General features: G+C 43.9%; 1 protein-coding gene across 1 annotated transcript in view; it reads right to left on the bottom strand.

The window, feature by feature from the left end:
* The window catches only part of LOC100286605 (cytosolic carboxypeptidase 6), a 468,593-nt gene that overhangs the window by 161,688 nt on the left and 286,215 nt on the right, over positions 1-20,690 (bottom strand). Inside the window, exon 5 of the mRNA XM_014169493.2 lies at positions 17,884-18,100. Coding sequence (XP_014024968.1) covers positions 17,884-18,100 — 217 coding nt within the window. The remainder of the gene's footprint in view (positions 1-17,883; positions 18,101-20,690) is intronic.

The following is a 20,690-nucleotide window of genomic DNA, read 5'->3' as shown; positions in this document are numbered from 1 at the left end:
TACGCTTGACCTCATCTTTACTAGATGCTGTTCTTCCACTAATCTCATTGCAACTCCCCTCCAAGTCTCCGACCACTACCTTGTATCCTTTTCCCTCTCGCTCTCATCCAACACTTCTCACTCTGCCCCTAATCGGATGGTATTGCGCCGTCCCAACCTTCGCTCTCTCTCTCCCGCTACTCTCTCCTCTTCCATCCTATCATCTCTTCCCTCTGCTCAAACCTTCTCCAAACTATCTCCTGATTCTGCCTCCTCAACCCTCCTCTCCTCCCTCTCTGCATCCTTTGATTTCCTCTGTCCCCTATCCTCCAGGCCGGCTCGGTCCTCCCCTCCTGCTCCGTGGCTCGACGACTCACTGCGAGCTCACAGAACAGGGCTCCGGGCAGCCGAGCGGAAATGGAGGAAAACTCGCCTCCCTGCAGACCTGGCATCCTTTCACTCCCTCCTCTCTACATTTTCCTCTTCTGTCTCTGCTGCTAAAGCCACTTTCTACCACTCTAAACTCCAAGCATCTGCCTCTAACCCTAGGAAGCTCTTTGCTACCTTCTCCTCCCTCCTGAATCCTCCTCCCCTCCCCCCCTCCTCCCTCTCTGCGGATGACTTCGTCAACCATTTTGAAAAGAAGGTTCACGACATCCGATCCTCATTTGCTAAGTCAAACGACACCGCTGGTCCTGCTCACACTGCCCTACCCTGTGCTTTGACCTCTTTCTCCCCTCTCTCTCCAGATGAAATCTCGCGTCTTGTGACGGCCGGCCGCCCAACAACCTGCCCACTTGACCCTATCCCCTCCTCTCTTCTCCAGACCATTTCCGGAGACCTTCTCCCCTACCTCACCTCGCTCATCAACTCATCCTTGACCGCTGGCTACGTCCCTTCCGTCTTCAAGAGAGCGAGAGTTGCACCCCTTCTGAAAAAACCTACACTCGATCCCTCCGATGTCAACAACTACAGACCAGTATCCCTTCTCTCCTTTCTCTCCAAAACTCTTGAACGTGCCGTCCTTGGCCAGCTCTCTTGCTATCTCTCTCAGAATGACCTTCTTGATCCTAATCAGTCAGGTTTCAAGACTGCTCTTCTCTGTGTCACGGAGGCTCTCCGCACTGCTAAAGCTAACTCTCTCTCCTCTGCTCTCATCCTTCTAGACCTATCTGCTGCCTTTGATACCGTGAACCATCAGATCCTCCTCTCCACCCTCTCCGAGCTGGGCATCTCTGGCGCGGCCCACGCTTGGATTGCGTCCTACCTGACAGGTCGCTCCTACCAGGTGGCGTGGCGAGAATCTGTCTCCGCACCACGTGCTCTCACCACTGGTGTCGCCCAGGGCTCTGTTCTAGGCCCACTCCTATTCTCGCTATACACCAAGTCACTTGGCTCTGTCATATCCTCACATGGTCTCTCATATCATTGCTATGCAGATGACACACAATTAATCTTCTCCTTTCCCCCTTCTGACAACCAGGTGGCGAATCGCATCTCTGCATGTCTGGCAGACATATCAGTGTGGATGACGGATCACCACCTCAAGCTGAACCTCGGCAAGACGGAGCTGCTCTTCCTCCCGCGGAAGGACTGCCCGTTCCATGATCTCGCCATCACGGTTGACAACTCCCTTGTGTCCTCCTCCCAGAGTGCTAAGAGCCTCGGCGTGACCCTGGACAACACCCTGTCGTTCTCCACTAACATCAAGGCGGTGACCCGATTCTGTAGGTTCATGCTCTACAACATTCGCAGAGTACGACCCTGCCTCACACAGGAAGCGGCGCAGGTCCTAATCCAGGCACTTGTCATCTCCCGTCTGGATTACTGCAACTCGTTGTTGGCTGGGCTCCCTGCCTGTGCCATTAAACCCCTACAACTCATCCAGAACGCCGCAGCCCGTCTGGTGTTCAACCTTCCCAAGTTCTCTCACGTCACCCCGCTCCTCCGCTCTCTCCACTGGCTTCCAGTCGAAGCTCGCATCCGCTACAAGACCATGGTGCTTGCCTACGGAGCTGTGAGGGGAACGGCACCTCCGTACCTTCAGGCTCTGATCAGGCCCTACACCCAAACAAGGGCACTGCGTTCATCCACCTCTGGCCTGCTCGCCTCCCTACCTCTGAGGAAGCACAGTTCCCGCTCAGCCCAGTCAAAACTGTTCGCTGCTCTGGCACCCCAATGGTGGAACAAGCTCCCTCACGATGCCAGGACAGCGGAGTCAATCACCACCTTCCGGAGACACCTGAAACCCCACCTCTTTAAGGAATACCTGGGATAGGATAAAGTAATCCTTCTAACCCCCCCGTAAAAGATTTAGATGCACTATTGTAAAGTGGTTGTTCCACTGGATATTATAAGGTGAATGCACCAATTTGTAAGTCGCTCTGCATAAGAGCGTCTGCTAAATGACTTAAATGTAAATGTAAATCCCCTCAATCACTTGTTGTGTATTTAACCCACTGTTCCCCCCATGTCTTTGTGTGGGATTGTTTATTGCTTCATGTATGCGCACGTTAGACTGGTTGCGCTGGGTTATGTCAACCCGTATTGTATTTCGTGTTCGTTGTGCCGTGTGTTTTTGGTTCGCCTAAATAAAAGGCTCCGTTTGCTACCCAATATCTGCTCTCCTGCGCCTGACTCCCTAACAGCCATTTACGCATACCGACACTATGACCTCCTCTAGTTGATCAAGGACAGAGTAACAACTCCACGTTTTCGTTGATATAAATAAAACAGACACACATGAAACCTATCCAATGTAGCATTCCTGTAGTTTTAGTACAGTGTAATTGTTGTTGAGACAAAGCTCTTGAATCAGAGGGCTTCCATCGTTCTGTCATATCGTTTTGCCTCTCACCAGTGTGCCTCAGTTCCCAGAATTTTGCAACCCTAGGACTGACAATCAAATTCCCTGGTTTTCCAAAAATCCTGTTTGGAGGATTTTGTATTTCCTGCTTATTCCCTCCTTATTAGGGATTTGGGGAAAACCTGGACATTTTGCAACCCTAGTCAGTCCCATGGAAGAGCTGCTCCGGCTCAGAATGAGCAGGCTGGCTTTGAGAGGGAGACGATGCCCTTCATCAGCATCATTCATTTACAGTATTGAATCATTAGGAAAGCCCTGCAGTTCTCTCTGCAGAATGGAGCTGACTGGGACACAACATATTACTGCACACTAGCCACAAATCTGAATGGACCAATACATCCTATTTCAATAGGCATTCTTCACACATACAGCCAAGTGAGGGAGTCAGTTATATGTAGAAAAAACAACAGCAGCAGCAGTGCTGTAATTGTGCATTTACAGTATTTACATGAAAAAAAACAGGTTTGTCATGGAGAGAGAATTGTTGTCCCCCAATTCTTGCTTTCACTGTGCCATGAATTTTCATGACAGTGATTGATTTGGATGTAAATGGAAGGCTGAGGAGACCTGTGAGTAACTAGTTAAACCAGCCATTTAAAATCAGGCCTGTCAAGAGGAGAGCAAGGGAGACAAAGACAATTGATCGCTAGGTGAAAAGAGATGGACGCTGGAAGCCCAGTGCAGCCGCTTTGTGCCTTTCCAATGCAAGTTTCAAATCATAGGGTGGCAGCTTGACGGCTCCACAATGGGCATCTATGGGATGCTATATCTGACATCCATCGTCAGAAAGGTTATTTCCTTTTCAAGTTGCCCCTCCATCCCCTTTTCTCCCTCACCCCTCAGCCTCTTCATCTCCTTCAAATCAATGGGGAAAAGTCATTGAACATCAGAAGGTAAGTCACTGAATAGATATCAGATTCTTCCCATGACAGAGCGCTTTTGTGCATGTGGATGAGACTGTTATTTTCCCTCCATGCTCTGTGGTAGCAGCGGGGGGAAATGTGAAGATTGATCTCTTACAGAGGTCTTTATGGGACAAAAGTTTAATGTCTTCAATTCATAATATAAATAATAGGTGACAGCAAGCTAAAAATCTGCCCGTCTCTACGTTGTTTCCATAGAAACCAAGGACGGATAAGGAAGGGCTGTCACCATTACTCATCCACAAATCCCTAATATTTAAACATTTTTCAGGAATGGCATAAACTTTATGACGTATGACAGGTCGAAACTTCCAAATGCAGCCTGGCATGAAAGTGACATGAGTAATCTTTCTTAACATAATCCAATTATATTGGCATTGGGCTTAATGCACTTATCTTTTCTTATTGCATTCTAAAGATATCATTAAGTGTCTGCTACAGTAGTAGTGATCAGAGGAGGGTCCATTCTTGGTAGAGCCATGCTCCTCTATGACCACAGCCCCTCTCCTTTTACTCTGCTCTCATACCTAATGAACAACTGACCATACAAACAAATTAAGACACATTTTGATTTTGCTAGGGGCTTTTAGTAATACAGTACTGTATATTTGGGGAGAGTGGAGAAATATTGAGCTTTAAACAGCTTTTCGTGTGGCTCCCATTCAGAGACTATTGGAGCTAATGCATCAGACACACTGCTGTGGCCAACACAGAGGAAGACAGAGGTAACAGTCTGATATAGCCGACTATATGGCCTACAGAGGTTCAAGAAAAAGCATCTAGAGAGAGAAATCCTCTATATGAACCACACCATTTTCATCATAAATCCTACATAACTATGGGGGCTCCCGAGTGGCGCAGCGGTCTAAGGCACTGTATCTCAGTGCTAGAGGCATCACTACAGACACCCTGGTTCAAATCCAGGCTGCATCACAACCGGGTTTGGCCGGTGTAGGCCGTCATTGTAAATAAGAATTTGTTCTTAACTGATAAAATAACGGTTACATAGTCAATGGTTTGTCATTTTAATTGGAATAATTTAATTCCCTTTCATATCAATCCCTTTCATATTCTTAGGACTGGCTATATTTCCAGGTAATCTCTTCTTTAGCAGCACAGTCGACTGCTCATTTGCATATAGCTGCCGATCTGTCACTCCAAAGTGATAACAAGCTGCTGTAAATGTGTTGCTAACTCGTTAGAAAGGATTTTCTAAATAAAAATGCAATAATTACATTGAGATTCTCTCCAAAAGGAATGAAGATGGTAAGGGGAAAGCTTACAGATAACACGTTCAAAGAATCAACTAAATATTTATATGAAATGAAAAAAACAATACCTGCTCCTTGAAATACAGTATTTATTTTTGCGTTTCCCTCTTTATTTCAATAACTGATCAAAAGGAACTCCCACATAGAAACCAATTGATACAAGAACAAACAACTCCTACTTTTACTCCATTCTGAGAACAATATCATGCACCATTACAGAATTTCCTAGCATAACCGGCGCTACACAGATGAATAGCCATGCAGATAGGAGTGAATCGACTGAAAACAACTACAACCCCACTTGGCTGTAAGTCCAGGTGCATCTCCTTGACAGCCATGTCACCCTTCCCTCCCTCCGACCCCTTCCATGCCCCCTCTCCAGTCAGGGTCCCCCTGAGCCCCCCGCGCCCTGGACCCTCCAGCCTGCTCCGCTCCTGCTGTGATGAAAAGCAGGCCGCAATTCCTTTCAATTTTCCCAGTCTGCCCGGGTGCCATTAAAGGCAATCGACTCAGTGAATAGAGGCACTATATCACAATATGCAGGTGCAGGCATGCTGAAGAGGAGAGACATTGTGCCTTTGGAGAGAGAGGAGCTGGCATCCATCTCTCTCAGGCAGACGCTTCAGCACTGTGAGGAGGAGCAGACACACATGCACTGGGGCTGGGGTGAGTTGACGGAGAAAGGAAAAGGAGAGAATAGAAAGTGGAGGAAAAACGGGCCTGTCACATCCTTCATTTTTTCTTTACTTCAGGTAAAAATAAGAAATGTATTTTTGTGCAACAAGGGAGTGAAAAGAGATGTGTGGAATGGACAAGAGTATTTGTGCGGGTGGATAAGGGTCCAGGTGGGCGTGAGACGTAGAGGAGGATGACTGGAGATGTTTGTTATCAGTTGTCTCCAGTCCCCAGACATGTCAGGGCACTTGGGCAAGGCAAGGTGAGGTAGAGGGGCTGAGCCCAGAGGAGTATGGGGTTAGGGCCTGTGGCCAGGGCGGAGGCCACTGTTCTGTAGAAGACCCCACGACCACAGAGAGAGAGTGAGAGAGTGCTTCAGTGGGCCCCATCCCCAACCCTGACTGCCCTAAACACGCTCTCACCCATTGGCTGTCCTGCCTATGACTGCCTCAAGGCCCTATGTGTTTTATTTATAGTGAGGCTGCCTCTTGTTGTTTTATTAATCAGGTACACTACTTCCTCTCCTCACGTGTCTTTATCTTGCTGTGGTCAGCAGCATTTGAGGATGTCTTGTGTGTGACAGACAGGCTCATGAAAAAAAGATAGGACTGTGATGAAGATCAGACTTGTGTAAGTCTCGGAGGCTTTAGAGTTTTTTTTTTTTTTGCACTGCAGGGATGGATGCTCCTTTCATTGACTCTTATCCTCACATTCAATTCCATGGCAGTACATCTCACCCACACCGACATACTCTAAAGGGGTCGTTCCACGATAAAAGTGCCTTTAAAAGTGCCTAAACTTAATATTTAATTTTAAAAGCCTGTTATAGTGAATGAAGTACCCTTTAGTATAGACCACATGGAAAATTCAATAAATTAAGAGTTTATTTCCCAAATGCTATATCCACCAATTTTTCACATTTGTGTTTTTTTTCATCAGAAATGATTGCTTGCGGCCTCCGAGTGGTGCAGCGGTCTAAGGCAATGCATTGCAGTGCTTGAAGCATGGCTGGTAGAGATTTGGCTGGTAGAGATTTCCTTGTCCAATCGCGCTCTACCTTCGCCTTTCCCCAGTGGTTACAGGAGTTGCAGCGATGGGACAATACTGTAACTACCAATTGGATATCACAAAATTGGGGAGGAAAAAGGGCTAAAAGTAAAAAAAAAAAGGATTGCTTATAGGTACCTTCATGTGTGTGTGTGTGTGTAAAATAGTACAGTTCTTTATAGAAAAAAAAATGTTATTTGTTACATTTGACCGTGGAAAAAACGTAGCCATACTACTTGTTTCTCTGAGAGTGAGGCGGATGTATAGCATTTTGCAAAAAAACATCATAGTGTAAAAGCAGGTTAGCAAGTTCTACTCTTTTTGGCGATTTTCTGGTGTTTTGTGGCGGAAAACTGAAAGGGTCGAGCATAACACATTAATTCTGTTACCCCACCCTTCTGCACACAACAAGGGGGGATTTATGGCTTATTTAAGATGAAATCGTCAACCCTGTTACGGTCAACCTGTCAGGGATTTCGTCGTCGTCAGACGATATGGCGAAATCATCGTCGGAAAAGGAGGACCAATATGCAGCAGGATTGAGATTGTTCATCTTGAACATTTAATAAACTCAAAATGAACATACAAAAATAACAAAACGAACTCACGATTTATAGACAGTCTTCTCAGGCTCACATACGCTAGACAAGAAACAATCTCCCACAAATGACAAACACACCCTAATATATGGGACTCTCAATCAAAGGCAAAGAGAAAACACCTGCCTTCAATTGAGAGTTCCAACCCCAATTAATCAACCATAGAAACACACTCACTAGACTCCACATAGAAATACATAAACATAGACCATAAACCAAAAACCCGGAAATACTAAATCAAACGCCCTTTTACCAAAACACCACCCCGAACCACATAAAACAAATATCCTCTACCACGTCCTGACCAAACTACAATGACAATTAACCCTTATACTGGCCAGGACGTGACACAACCCTGTTACGGTCAACCCTGTTACTTTATTTGGCACTTAATAGGCATGTACTATAGTACTTTTTTTGAGATGGAAATGTGGGTTTTATTTATACTGAACAAAAATACAAACGCAACATGTAAAGTGTTGGTCCCATGTTTCAGCTGAAATAAAAGATCTCAGAAATGTTCCATACGCACAAAAGCTTATTTCTCACAAATTGTTTGCACAAACTTGTTTACGTCCCTGTTAGTGAGCATTTCTGCTTTGCCAAGATAATCCATCCACCTGACAGGTGTGGCATATCCAGAAACTGGTTAAACAGAATGTCATTACACAGGTGCACCTTGTGCTTGGGACAATAAAAGGTCACTCTAAAATGTGCAGTTTTGTCACACAACACAATGCCACAGATGTCTCAAGTTTTGAGGGAGCGTGCAATTGGCATGCTGACTGTAGGAATAGTATAGTTGAACATGTGCTCTTTACTAGAGAATGTAATTGTTTTGTTGTTGAAAAGTTACACGACACAAAAGGTACTCATTTGGTGGAACGACCCAGAGAGCTCCAACTGTCTGGCTACAACTACTATGCTATGGTAACAATGGAGAGTACTGAGTGCTGTATATCAGGCTTGAGGACTTCACTTTGTTCAGCCTTTCTGAGTAAAAAAAACATTTCATAAACAATTATTCTCACACGTATGTTGAGATCTAGGCTATAACTGCAGGCAGGGATAAAAAGGACTAGGTTCCTGATGATTTACCCTGACAGTAATTCCATACCCTAGCCTCCAGCTTATCAGAAACAAATTTGTCTGTATCGATCTCTACAGTATTGAAGATTCTAAACCAGAGCAAGATAATCTTCCCTTTTGGAATTAGACACACAGACACATAGGATCGGTCCCCAAACCAACTGGGCCACTATCACACTATCATCCTTCTAGGTAACGTTTGACAGGCTGAAGTTACCAGAAATACACTAGTATCACACACTTATCTGCAGCCCAAAAGACGTGATAGGAGGGAGTGATAATGAATATCCATCTCCAAATTGAATGAGCATACTACAGGCTATGTATTTTTCTCCCCATTCAGCTGACGCATTCAGAGCATAGCATCCTCATCTGCCACAGACAGGCGCCACAGCCTCTCCTCCCAATACCTAAATATGTTTTTCGCCCATTTACAACAAATTAAGTTTCCATCAAAGTAAATTTCAAGCTTGGCTGCATTTGGAGGGTGAGCAACTCTTTTCATAAATTTTCATTATTTTCTCCTAACAAATTATCTACTGTAAAACTCGCTCCTCTCTCCCCCTTCTCTCTCTCTCTCTCTCCTCTTTTCTCTCTTTTTCTTTCCAGGGTCCCAGGTATGGATCTAGGAATGGAAAGCAATTACACTGTCAGAAAAGTATATCCTGACTTATTAAAAAACCTGAATACTTTTTTCTCTTCCTTTGACACATGAGAGAGGAGGCCTGACAACAAAATTAAACACATACTTTTTTTTTTACATGCACAGTCCTCCATCCATGGAGTCATCTAGAAAGCAGTGGTTAGTAAATATTAATTGGCGGGCGGCAGAGAGAGAGATAGACGGCAGTACAGAGCTCTGCGGCTGGGATTAGAATTCTCTAAGAGAATGAGAATCTGAACACTGCAGGGGCTCCATTTGAGAAAGCATCACTCTTCCTCTGTCACTCGACAACTCAGTTCCCTAACCACCTCCACATGACTCCAACACTGCCCTGCCTGCCGCTAGGCAGCACCTACAGTACCCACCTCCCTCCACAAAGCTTTTCTTCCCACACTGCACCACCATTACCCAGCTAGCCACACCACTGAGCTTAGTGTTGGTGAGAAGTCTCTGGCCCAGACTGAGGTTCCAGGGTCAGCTACAGTACCACTTCTCCTCTGTTGCAGAAGTCTTCAGATTGTGAGGACAGGGTTGTTGATGATGGAGGAGATCTATCTAGCATAGGTGAGTGCAGTGGGAGAAAGGAGGACAGACTGAGAGGAGGCTCTGGCATGGTGTTGTATCTGAGGCAGAGAGAGAGCTGCTGCCAGCTAAGTGACAACAAAAAGCCATTCTGGGTGATATCCTCCTCTCCATAAAGTACTTCTCTCTCCTCTCTCACCACTCAGATGTTCTATCTGGTGCACAAGCTTGAGAGAGAGTTAAGACTTAAAGGTGTGAGCCATTTCCAATTTCAAAAAGAAATATCTCTGACAGCAAATCTGATATCTTTTTGCCTGCATTATAATAAGGATCAATTTACAGTTTTGGAAGTCAACTTGGAAAATACACCACTGTCTGACAACCCCTCTACTGAATAATCGTTCTACCACATATAGGCTATGTTACTGCCAATGGCCACTGTCTCCACCACACAAGCCATACCTACCTTTTATCCAGGTCAAAGACCAATGAAAGCCAATGGAAAATACTGACAGTCCACCAGCTTCTTGTCATAGCAACCAGAGCCAGGCACAACCATCAAGCAGAAGTGATCATGCATGACCCCGCAACCTCAATCAGAAACGTAGAGTCGGGGTCCGGTGTATGACATTACAGGCTATTCAGATATAGGCAAACACTATTCCTCTAGTTCAGGGTGACAGCAAGACATCAGAACTAGATATCATCTATTCCCTCGACCTGTTCCTAAGTACTTCCACTTAGTACTGTTGCTGTATGTGATATTGTGCTCTCAGCTCATACAGATGATAATGAAGGTAGATTGGCAGGCGGTCTGATGGTGGACCAACAATAATAATAATAATAATCGTTTGGTCAACAGTTGGAGAGCTCTCCAAATTAGAACGCCATCATATAATCATTCATAGAAGAACCAACATGTCAACAGTATCCTTGAACGGGGGATGTGAAAGAGTGGGCACACAAAGAAGAGCAGGATGCTTCATGATATTGCGAGAGACACTTTGGCTGCTGTTAAGCCAGTAAATGACTAGACTTCATGCAGTTACCCAGCAGCCTGGTTTCAGACGGCACAGCCATCCATCCGCCATGCAGTAGGAAAGACAAGCCTAGTCTCCCTCTCTTCTCTAGCATCAGCTACTAACGTTCCAGTCAGTCTGACCTTATCTCCTAGTGGAAGGTAAAGTCGCTATTGATTAAATCTTGGCACACAGTGTACAAACACAGTGATAAGCCCAGCAGACCGCCGCAGTGCCAACTCCGTGGGCCAAAGGCCCCTCTCATCCTTTATTCCCACTAACAGGCACCAGGACACAGTCCACTACAGCCTGTCTGCAGGAGACCCAGCGACCATTAGGACCGCAGAATATCACCTTCCCAGACCAGCACATTCTTTCCAGCTTCCCCATGCCTCCCCCTCCTTGGAGCCTTTGGACGGAGGAGCCTCATAAAAGTCTATGTGAGCTGCGGGATTCCACAGAGCCCTGAACGTTTGAAAGTGACATCCACAGGGCACTGTAGAAGCCCTATTATTGTAGACGAGCTCGGTTTTGTGAAGCATTCAATACTCCTAAAGGAGCAAAGGGTGTTGTGGATATTACAGCAAGCACTGTGTAAGCTCTATTGCAACCATGTCCGTTTATTGTTTCCCTAAGTCAAATTTGAGGAACCTATTTTTGTTATTTCAGCTGCACACTTCAACATTAAACAAATCCTGTGTTTTGCACAATACTTTAATGGTGATTATTTCCTCTTGAAATATGATAAGTATTTGTGGAACTTAGTGGTGGCAGGTGAGGGGTGCAGGCTTAAGGATGGCCATCGACTCCTCACTCTCATTTGCACATTCATCTTAGATACGGGCTGCCGATACGGGCTGCTTTTTCAGAGGTAAAACAAAATTGTATCACAGTTGGCCATCATGACAGGAAAGGAATGGTAAAAGTGCTTTCACTGAAACTCCTACTCTGCTAAGAAAATGCTTTGTCCGTGTGTGTACTAGCACCAATACTGGGCCCTGACTGTCTTTTTAGTAGTCAATACAAAATAAATGGTGGAATAGTTTTAAGGAAACTTATACGTGGAGTGCGTACACTTGTTAGCAGAGAAAGGTCCAGGCAGAATCCATTCTGTCTACATGGACTTGTCCCTCACACAACTGTCAAGGAATGGATTGCAGGAGAAATGTTCAGACAGTGAGAATGGATACAGGGGAATGGATACAGTGCATGACCCTTCCACAGAAACTCTATAAAACCCTGTATAAAATCCACTAGTCCATCACAGACGTGTAGACCATCACAAAGAATGTGTTAGGGTACAAGTAGCAAGAGAGACATCAGCTTTATCCATAAAGTCTGTCTTAAAAGAGACGAAGGAAAGAAACCTCTGACCATTAAAAAAAGTCGGAGCTGCCTGTTCTGCTGTTTCAAGTTGTCACACATGAACAGAGGTTTTTCAAACCTCATCCCACATCTCATTGATTGACACCTGGGCAAATGCAGATGGCAAAAAGATTTCCATACACTCACTGACACAAACCTGCACACACACTGCTTAGTATGCTTACAATGCTTTGTCTTCACCTGGCACATACGCCATCAAAAAGCAGTTTTACTGCTGGTCCCTGCAGCAGATCTAGGTGCTATAAAAACGAACGCATGTAAGGGGAGTGGGGAAAAGTGAAAGAGAACAATAAAGGGATGGTAGAGAGACGGAGGCTGAAAGGCAATACACAGTTCAAGCATTTGTTATTATCCCAGAAGTGCAATTATAGTAGTCCTCCCCTATTATAGTGGAGCTATGTTCTCTCTATGTGTTTGGTGGAGATGAGGCATCACAATTACTGTAGCTGTTTATTGGTAGGCAGGTAGACCTAGTGTGTCACAGCAGCTTGGCCCTGAGGCCTGCTTCCCTGTGTCTGCTTGTCTTCCACTCTCAAATTCTGTCACTCTAAGTCGACTTTGTCTCCCACTCATCTTTTCTAGCTTTGTTTACTTTCCCTGAGACAGCAGCAAATGTACTCACAGACTTTACAGTCCCTCATCCCTCCAACAATGAGGGACAGTTCATCTGATAAATCTGAGTAGAAGAGGGGGTTTAAATTGATTCTTTTTACATTTCGTTTATTAAAACAAGCACACATAAAACTTGAAAAAGAAAAACAGTTGAAGTCGGAAGTTTACATACACCTTATCCAAATATATTTAAACTCAGTTTTTCACAATTCCTGACATTAATCCTAGTAAAACTTCCCTGTCAAAGGTCAGTTAGGATCACCACTTTATTTTACATGCTTTTTCAGTTCTGCCCACAAATGTTCTATAGGATTGAGGTCAGGGCTTTGTGATGGCCACTCCAATACCTAGACTTTGTTGTCCTTAAGCCATTTTGCAACAACTTTGGAAGTATGCTTGGGGTCATTGTCCATTTGGAAGACCCATTTGCAACCAACCACGGTTGGGATGGTGTTATTCGGCTTGCAAGCAAACATAACGATAGTCATTATGGCCAAAGTTCTATTTTTGTTTCGTCAGACCAGAGGACATTTCTCCAAAAAGTATGATCTTTGTCCACATATGCAGTTGCAAACCGTAGTCTGGCTTTTTTATGGCAGTTTTGGAGCAGTGGCTTCTTCCTTGCTGAGTGGCCTTTCAGGTTATGTCGATATAGGACTCGTTTTACTGTGGATATAGATACTTTTGTACCTGTTTCCTCCAGCATATTCACAAGGTCCTTTGCTGTTGTTCTGGGATTGATTTGCACTTTTGCACCAAAGTACATTCATTTCTAGGAGACAGAAGGCATCTCCTTCCTGAGCGGTGTGAAGGCTGCATGGTCCCATGGTGTTTATACTTGCGCACTATTGTTTGTACAGATGAACCTTCAGGCGTTTGGAAATTGCTCCCAAGGATGATTGTGGAGGTCTACAATTTTTTTACTGATTGCTTTTGATTTTCCTATGATGTCAAGCAAAGAGGCACTGTGTTTGAAGGTAGGCCTTGAAATACATCCACAGGTACACATCCAATTGACTCAAATGATGTCAATTAGCCTATCAGAAGCTTCTAAAGCCATGCCATCATTTTCTGGAATTTTCCAAGCTGTTTAAAGGCACAGTCAACTTAGTGTTTGTAAACTTCTGACCCACTGGAATTGTGATACAGTGAATTATTAGTGAAATAATCTGTCTGTAAACAATTGTTGGAAAAATGACTTGTGTCACGCACAAAGTAGATGTCCTAACCGACTTGCCAAAACTATAGTTTGTTAACAAGAAATTTGTGGAGTGGTTGAAAAACGAGTTTTAATGACACCAACCTTAGGGGAAGTAAACTTCTGACTTCAACTGTACATGTACATTAGTAAATTCATGGAGGATAACACACAAAGTCTAGGACTTATTTCCATTGTGGTCCTCTTGTGACAAAATTGCTCTGCAAGATTGGCAACACAGTGTTACACAGCATGACAGCGAAACATAGAGTGGCTTGCAAAGTATTCACCCCCTTGGCATTTTTCCTATTTTGTTGCCTCATAACCTGGAATTAAAATAGATTTTTTGGGGGGGTTGTATCATTTGATTTACACAACATGCCTACCACTTTGAAGATGCACATTTTTTTTTTATTGTGAAACAAACAAGAAATAAGACAAAAAAAACAGAAAACTTGAGCGTGCGTAACTATTCACCCCCGAAAGTCAATCATTTGTAGAGCAACCTTTTGCAGCAACTACAGTTGCAAGTCTCTTGGGGCAAGTCTCTATAAGCTTGGCACATCTAGCCACTGGGATTTTTGCCCATTCTTCAAGGCAAAACTGCTCCAGCTCCTTCAAGTTGGATGGGTTCCACTGTTATACAGCAATCTTTAAGTCATACCACAGATTCTCAATTGGATTGAGGTCTGGGCATTGACTAGGCCATTCCAAGACATTTAAACCACTCGAGTGTTGCTTTAGCAGTATGCTTAGGGTCATTGTCTTGCTGGAAGGTGTACCTCCGTCCCAGACTCAAATCTCTGGAAGACTGAACCAGGTTTCCCTCAATAATATTCCTGTATTTAGCGCCATCCATCATTCCTTCAATTCTGACCAGTTTCCCAGTCCCTGCCGATGAAAAACATGCCCACAGCATGATGCTGCCACCACCATGTCTCACTGTGGGGGTGGTGTTCTCGAGGTGATGGGAGGTGTTGGGTTTGCGCCAGACATAGCGTTTTCCTTGATGGCCTAAAAGCTACATTTTAATCTCATCTAACCAGAGTACCTATTTTTTGTTTGGGGAGTCTCCCACATGCCTTTTGGCGAACACCAAACGTGTTTGCTTATTTTTTTCTTTAAGCAATGGCTTTTTTTCTGGCCACTCTTCCATAAAGCCCAGCTCTGTGGAGTGTACGACTTAAAGTGGTCCTATTGACAGATACTCCAATCTCCGCTGTGGAGCTATGCAGCTCCTTCAGGGTTATCTTTGGTCTCTTTGTTGCCTCTCTGATTAATGCCCTCTTTGCCTGGTCTGTGAGTTTTGGTGGGTGGCCCTCTCTTGGCAGGTTTGTTGTGGTGCCATATTCTTTCAATTTTTTAATAATGGATGCCTACCACTCCGTGGGATGTTCAAAGTTTCCGTTTTTTTATAACCCAACCCTGATCTGTACTTCTCCACAACTTTGTCCCTGACCTGTTTGGAGAGCTCCTTGGTCTTCATGGTGCCGCTTGCTTGGTTGTGCCCCTTGCTTAGTGGTGTTGAAGACTCTGGGGCCTTTCAGAACAGGTGTATATATACTGAGATCATGTGACAGATCATGTGACACTTAGATTGCACACAGGTGGACTTTATTTAACTAATTATGTGATTTCTGAAGGTAATTGGTTGCACCAGATCTTATTTAGGGTTTCATAGCAAAGGGGGTGAATACATATGCACGCACATCTTTTCTGTTTTAATTTTAATTTTATTTTTTGAAACAAGTAATTTTTTTCATTTCACTTCACCAATTTGGACTATTTTGTGTATGTCCATTACATGAAATCTAAATAAAAATCTATTTAAATTACAGATTGAAATGCAACAAAATAGGAAAAATGCCAAGGGGGGTGAATATTTCTGCAAGGCACTGTATAAAAAACGAATACAAGAAACACATGTATTTCATTATTGCAGTTACATCGGAGGGAACATTCATATGGGCACACAAGTTTTTAACCTTATTTTTAAAGCTGCCCAGAGAGGACATCGTTTTTATGGGCACTCTGAGGTTCCTGTATACAAGAAAGCATCTTTCCCAGCATTACTCCTGAACCTGTATAAACACACATTAGCAACACCTGATCTGTTGCTGTGGTTGTGTGCATCCCTAACATGGGGAAAGTAATCAGTCCAATATCTGGGCGCAGAACCATAAATAATCCTGTTAACCAGACCCAGTGTAGCGTAGTCAAAATGCCATTGAATCAGGGCAGTGGCTAGCACTCTCATTGAGTCCTTATCAAGCAGCTTGGACATTCTTGGCCAAAACCTGGTCCTAGCGTTACATTTCCCTAGCATTTTATTGGCCATGCTCACACCCCCCCAAGCTTCCATCAAGGATACAGCCCAGGTAACTAACAGATGTTTTTAAAGTAAACGTGGAGGAACTGTGTCACTGAAAAATTCCAGCCCTGAAGATCTGACAAGCACTTCCAGGCTCATTCTGGGCTGAAATAATCTAAGCATCTGCTGATTTATAATCACGCCTCAAATGTGTAGTAACATCTTTGAAATGTAGCTTTCCAATCAGTTCCATTTGGAGCTATGACTAGCCTAAGAGCAAGCCATACCTAATGATCAGAAATAATGAGCATTGTAAAGCACTTTCTATCTTATGCCTACGTGCACAAGTTAAACTGAGAGTGAGAGGCTGATTGAAAATGATATTATTCATGATAAGGCACTCAGTCAAGGTCACTGGTGAATGTCACACTAAATGGCGAGGCTTTTGTCTTACCCCCTGATGATTTACTATAGGTCCATGGAGTCTACATCTGAAAGGGCAACTGTATGTGTAGATATGCACATGTGATCTGTGTGTGTGTGTGTGTGTGTGTGTGTGTGTGTGTGTGTGTGTGTGTGTGTGTGTGTGTGTGTGTGTGTGTGTGTGTGTGTGTGTGTGTGTATGGAGTATATTATCTCCATACACGTATGGTAAGTTCCACCAGAAAACATGTATCATGTGGCTGTGTGGAGCCACTAGAGGGACTGGGGCTCTTTACTGCAGCAGACGGAAAGGTCCCCTCATCCCTCTCTCATTGCAGGTCGTAATGAGAGGGCTGGGCCAGGCTGTCAAAGACCCAGGACCACAGGACATTAAAAGACAAATAAGGCCATAAAACACCTCTATGACTATGCATACTAATCTTTAGTTCGAGTGCCAACTCACTCTGTTTTATGTCTGAATTCATCACAAAGTGCCAGTGCGGCATAAAAGCAGAACTAATACTCTACACTTTCAAGCCCTCATTTGTACTTGAAAGTGTGATAGGACAGTGGGAAGCCTACAAATACAATTCAATTGAATTCTAATTCTATGATGTGAACTATGGAAGGAATATGCTGATGCCTGTTCTTGTCTTTGTTGCCAATTCTGGGCTCCTATTGGTTGAGATATCCACATCATCAACATCATCTGCCCTTCAAACCAAATTTCATAAATATTTGACTCATTTTTATCAATAAATGCAATTTCATCATTGGTGCTTGCAGCTAGCTTTCCTTGACAAATGTAAAAAAAAAAAAAAAAAAAAAAAGAACTCTCAAGCATTTCTAATGAGTTTTTCTCCTACAATTATTTGATAAGAGCAAACAGTACTGCAGGCAGCGTGCATGATCCAGTACCTGCTCCTGTGAGAGGTGAGAGCTCTCCTGATTACACGCAGCAGTGCTATCCCTCAAAGGGCAACCAGCGTGCAGCGCTGCACAGGCACAACACAGAGAGAGACAGAGAAACACACTATGGCTGGCTCCCCCAGCCTCCACACCACACCACACCTCCTAGCACAGTCAAGGACGCTACTCCTGTCCTCTCTCAGGCTACAATCACACAGAGTTGAACAGTCACACTGATAACATGAAAAAGTGAAGCAGAGGACTGCTGGACCTGGGCTGGGGGCTCTCTGGTATTCTGTTGAAAACGGTATGATGAGGGAGAGATGACACACAACGACACAAACACACACATGTATATGCATGCAAGAACGCACACACACACTCACTCACCACACTGAGCCCCAGCTGCTCTCTCTGCAGGTAGTCCAGGTTCCTGCGCTCCAAGCTGTCCAGGTAGTGCTGCAGTCTGGTGTAGGTGTAGGGGTAGCAGTAGGCAAACTGGTACACATCATCCTCTCGGTCAAAGCAGAAGGCGAAGGACATCACATAGTTCCTCCGATGGTCAGGGCAACGGTAGTAGTACACATTCTTAGCTGGGAGTCTTTGCCTGCAAGGACAGAAGGACATATGATAAAGGATTTACAGTGAATTCATCTCTCATATACAATACATGAGAATCATTCATATGGTATAAATCTTTACATATTGGAGAAAAAATAAAATATATTTTTTTTTATTTCACCTTTATTTAACTAGGTAAGTTAGTTGAGAACAAGTTCTCATTTACAACTGCGACCTGGCCAAGATAAAGCAAAGCAGTGCAACACAAACAACAACACAGAGTTACACATGGAAAAAACAATAACACAATAGAAAAAAAGACTCTATATACAGTGTGTGCAAATGGTGTGAGGAGGTCAGGCAATAAATAAGCCATAGTAGCGAAGTAATTACAGTTTAGCAAATTAACATTGGAGTGATAGATGAGCAGATGATGATGTGCAAGTAGAAATACTGGTGTACAAAAGAGCAGAAAAGTAAATAAATACAATATGGGGATGAGGTAGGTAGATTGGGTGGGCTATTTACAGATGGGCTATGTACAGCTGCAGTGATCGGTTAGCTGCTCAGATAACTGATGTTTAAAGTTAGTGAGGGAAATACAAGTCTCCAGCTTCAGCGATTTTGCAATTCATTCCAGTCATTGGCAGCAGAGAACTGGAAGGAAAGGCGGCCAAAGGAGGTGTTGGCTTTGGGGACGACCAGTGAGATATACCTGCTGGAGTGCCTGCTACGGGTGGGTGTTGTTATCGTGACCAGTGAGCTGAGATAAGGCGGAGCTTTACCTAGCATAGACTTATAGATGACCTAGAGCCAGTGGGTCTGGCGACGAATATGTAGCAAGGGCCAGCCGACTAGAGCCAACAGGTCGCAGTGGTGGGTGGTATAAGGGGCTATGGCGACAAAACGGATGGCACTGTGATAGACTGCATCCAGTTTGCTGAGTAGAGTATGTAAGCTATTTTGTAAATTACATCGCTGAAGTCGAGGATCGGTAGGATAGTCAGTTTTAAGAGGGTATGTTTGGCAGCTTGAGTGAAGGAGGCTTTGTTGCGAAATAGGAAGCCGATTCTAGATTTAATTTTGGATTGGAGATGTTTAATATGAGTCTGGAAGGAGAGTTTACAGTCTAGCCAGACACCTAGGTATTTGTAGTTGTCCACATATTCTAAGTCAGAACCGTCCAGAGTAGTGATGCTAGTCGGGCGGGCGGGTGCTGGCAGTGAACGGTTGAAAAAGATGCATTTGGTTTTATTAGCGTTAACCTGTTATGGCTAGGGGCAGTATTTTCACGGCTGGATAAAAAACGTACCCGATTTAATCTGGTTACTACTCCTGCCCAGTAACTAGAATATGCATATAATTATTGGCTTTGGATAGAAAACACTCCAAAGTTTCTAAAACTGTTTGAATGGTGTCTGTGAGTATAACAGAACTCAAATGGCAGGTCAAAACCTGAGAGATTCCTTTACAGGAAGTGGCCTGTCTGACCATTTCTTGAACTTCTTTGCCATCTCTATCTATTACAAAGGATCTCTGCTCTAACGTGACACACTTCCTACGTCTTCCATAGGCTCTCAGAGCCCGGGAAAAAACATAATGTCGTCATCCCAGCCCCAGGCTGAAACACATTATCGCCTTTGTCAAGTGGCCGATCAAGGGACTGTGGGCTTAGGCGCGTGCACTGGCCGCCCCCGTCTTTGTGATTTTTCCTCTGTTTGCCGAAAAGGAGATTCCCGGTCGGAATATTATCGCTTTTTTACGAGATAAATTGCATAAAAATTGATTTTAAACAGCGGTTGACATGCTTCGAAGTACGGTAATGGAATATTTTGAATTTTTTTGTCACGAATTGCGCCATGCGCACGACCCTGATTTACCATTTCGGATAGTTTCTGGAACGCACGAACAAAACGCCGCTATTCGGATATAACGATGGATTATTTGGGACCAAACCAACATTTGTTATTGAAGTAGCAGTCCTGGGAGTGCATTCTGACGAAGACAACAAAGGTAATAACATTTTTGTTATAGTAAATCTGATTTTGGTGAAGGCTAAACTTGCCGGGTGTCTAAATAGCTACCCCGTGATGGCTGGGCTATGTACTTAGAATATTGCAAAATGTGCTTTCACCAAAAAGCTATTTTAAAATCGGACATATCGAGTGCATAGAGGAGTTCTGTATCTATAATTCTTAAAATAATTGTTATGCTTTTTGTGAACGTTTATCCTGAGTAATTTAGTAAATTGTTAGTAAATTCCCCGGAAGTTTGCGGGGGGTATGCTAGTTCTGAACGTCACATGCTAATGTAAAAAGCTGTTTTTTGATATAAATATGAACTTGATTGAACAAAACATGCATGTATTGTATAACATAATGTCCTAGGTGTGTCATCTGATGAAGATCATCAAAGGTTAGTGCTGCATTTAGCTGTCTTCTGGGTTTTTGTGACATTATATGCTAGCTTGAAAAATGGGTGTTTGATTATTTCTGGCTGGGTACTCTGCTGACATAATCTAATGTTTTGCTTTCGCTGTAAAGCCTTTTTGAAATCGGACAGTGTGGTTAGATAAAGGAGAGTCTTGTCTTTAAAATGCTGTGAAATAGTCATATGTTAGAAAAAAAATTGTATTT

This window comes from Salmo salar, chromosome ssa23 (genome assembly GCF_905237065.1).
Source record: "Salmo salar chromosome ssa23, Ssal_v3.1, whole genome shotgun sequence".
In the NCBI taxonomy this organism is placed as follows: Eukaryota; Metazoa; Chordata; class Actinopteri; order Salmoniformes; family Salmonidae; genus Salmo; species Salmo salar.
This window is presented reverse-complemented; position numbering and strand designations above follow the sequence as displayed.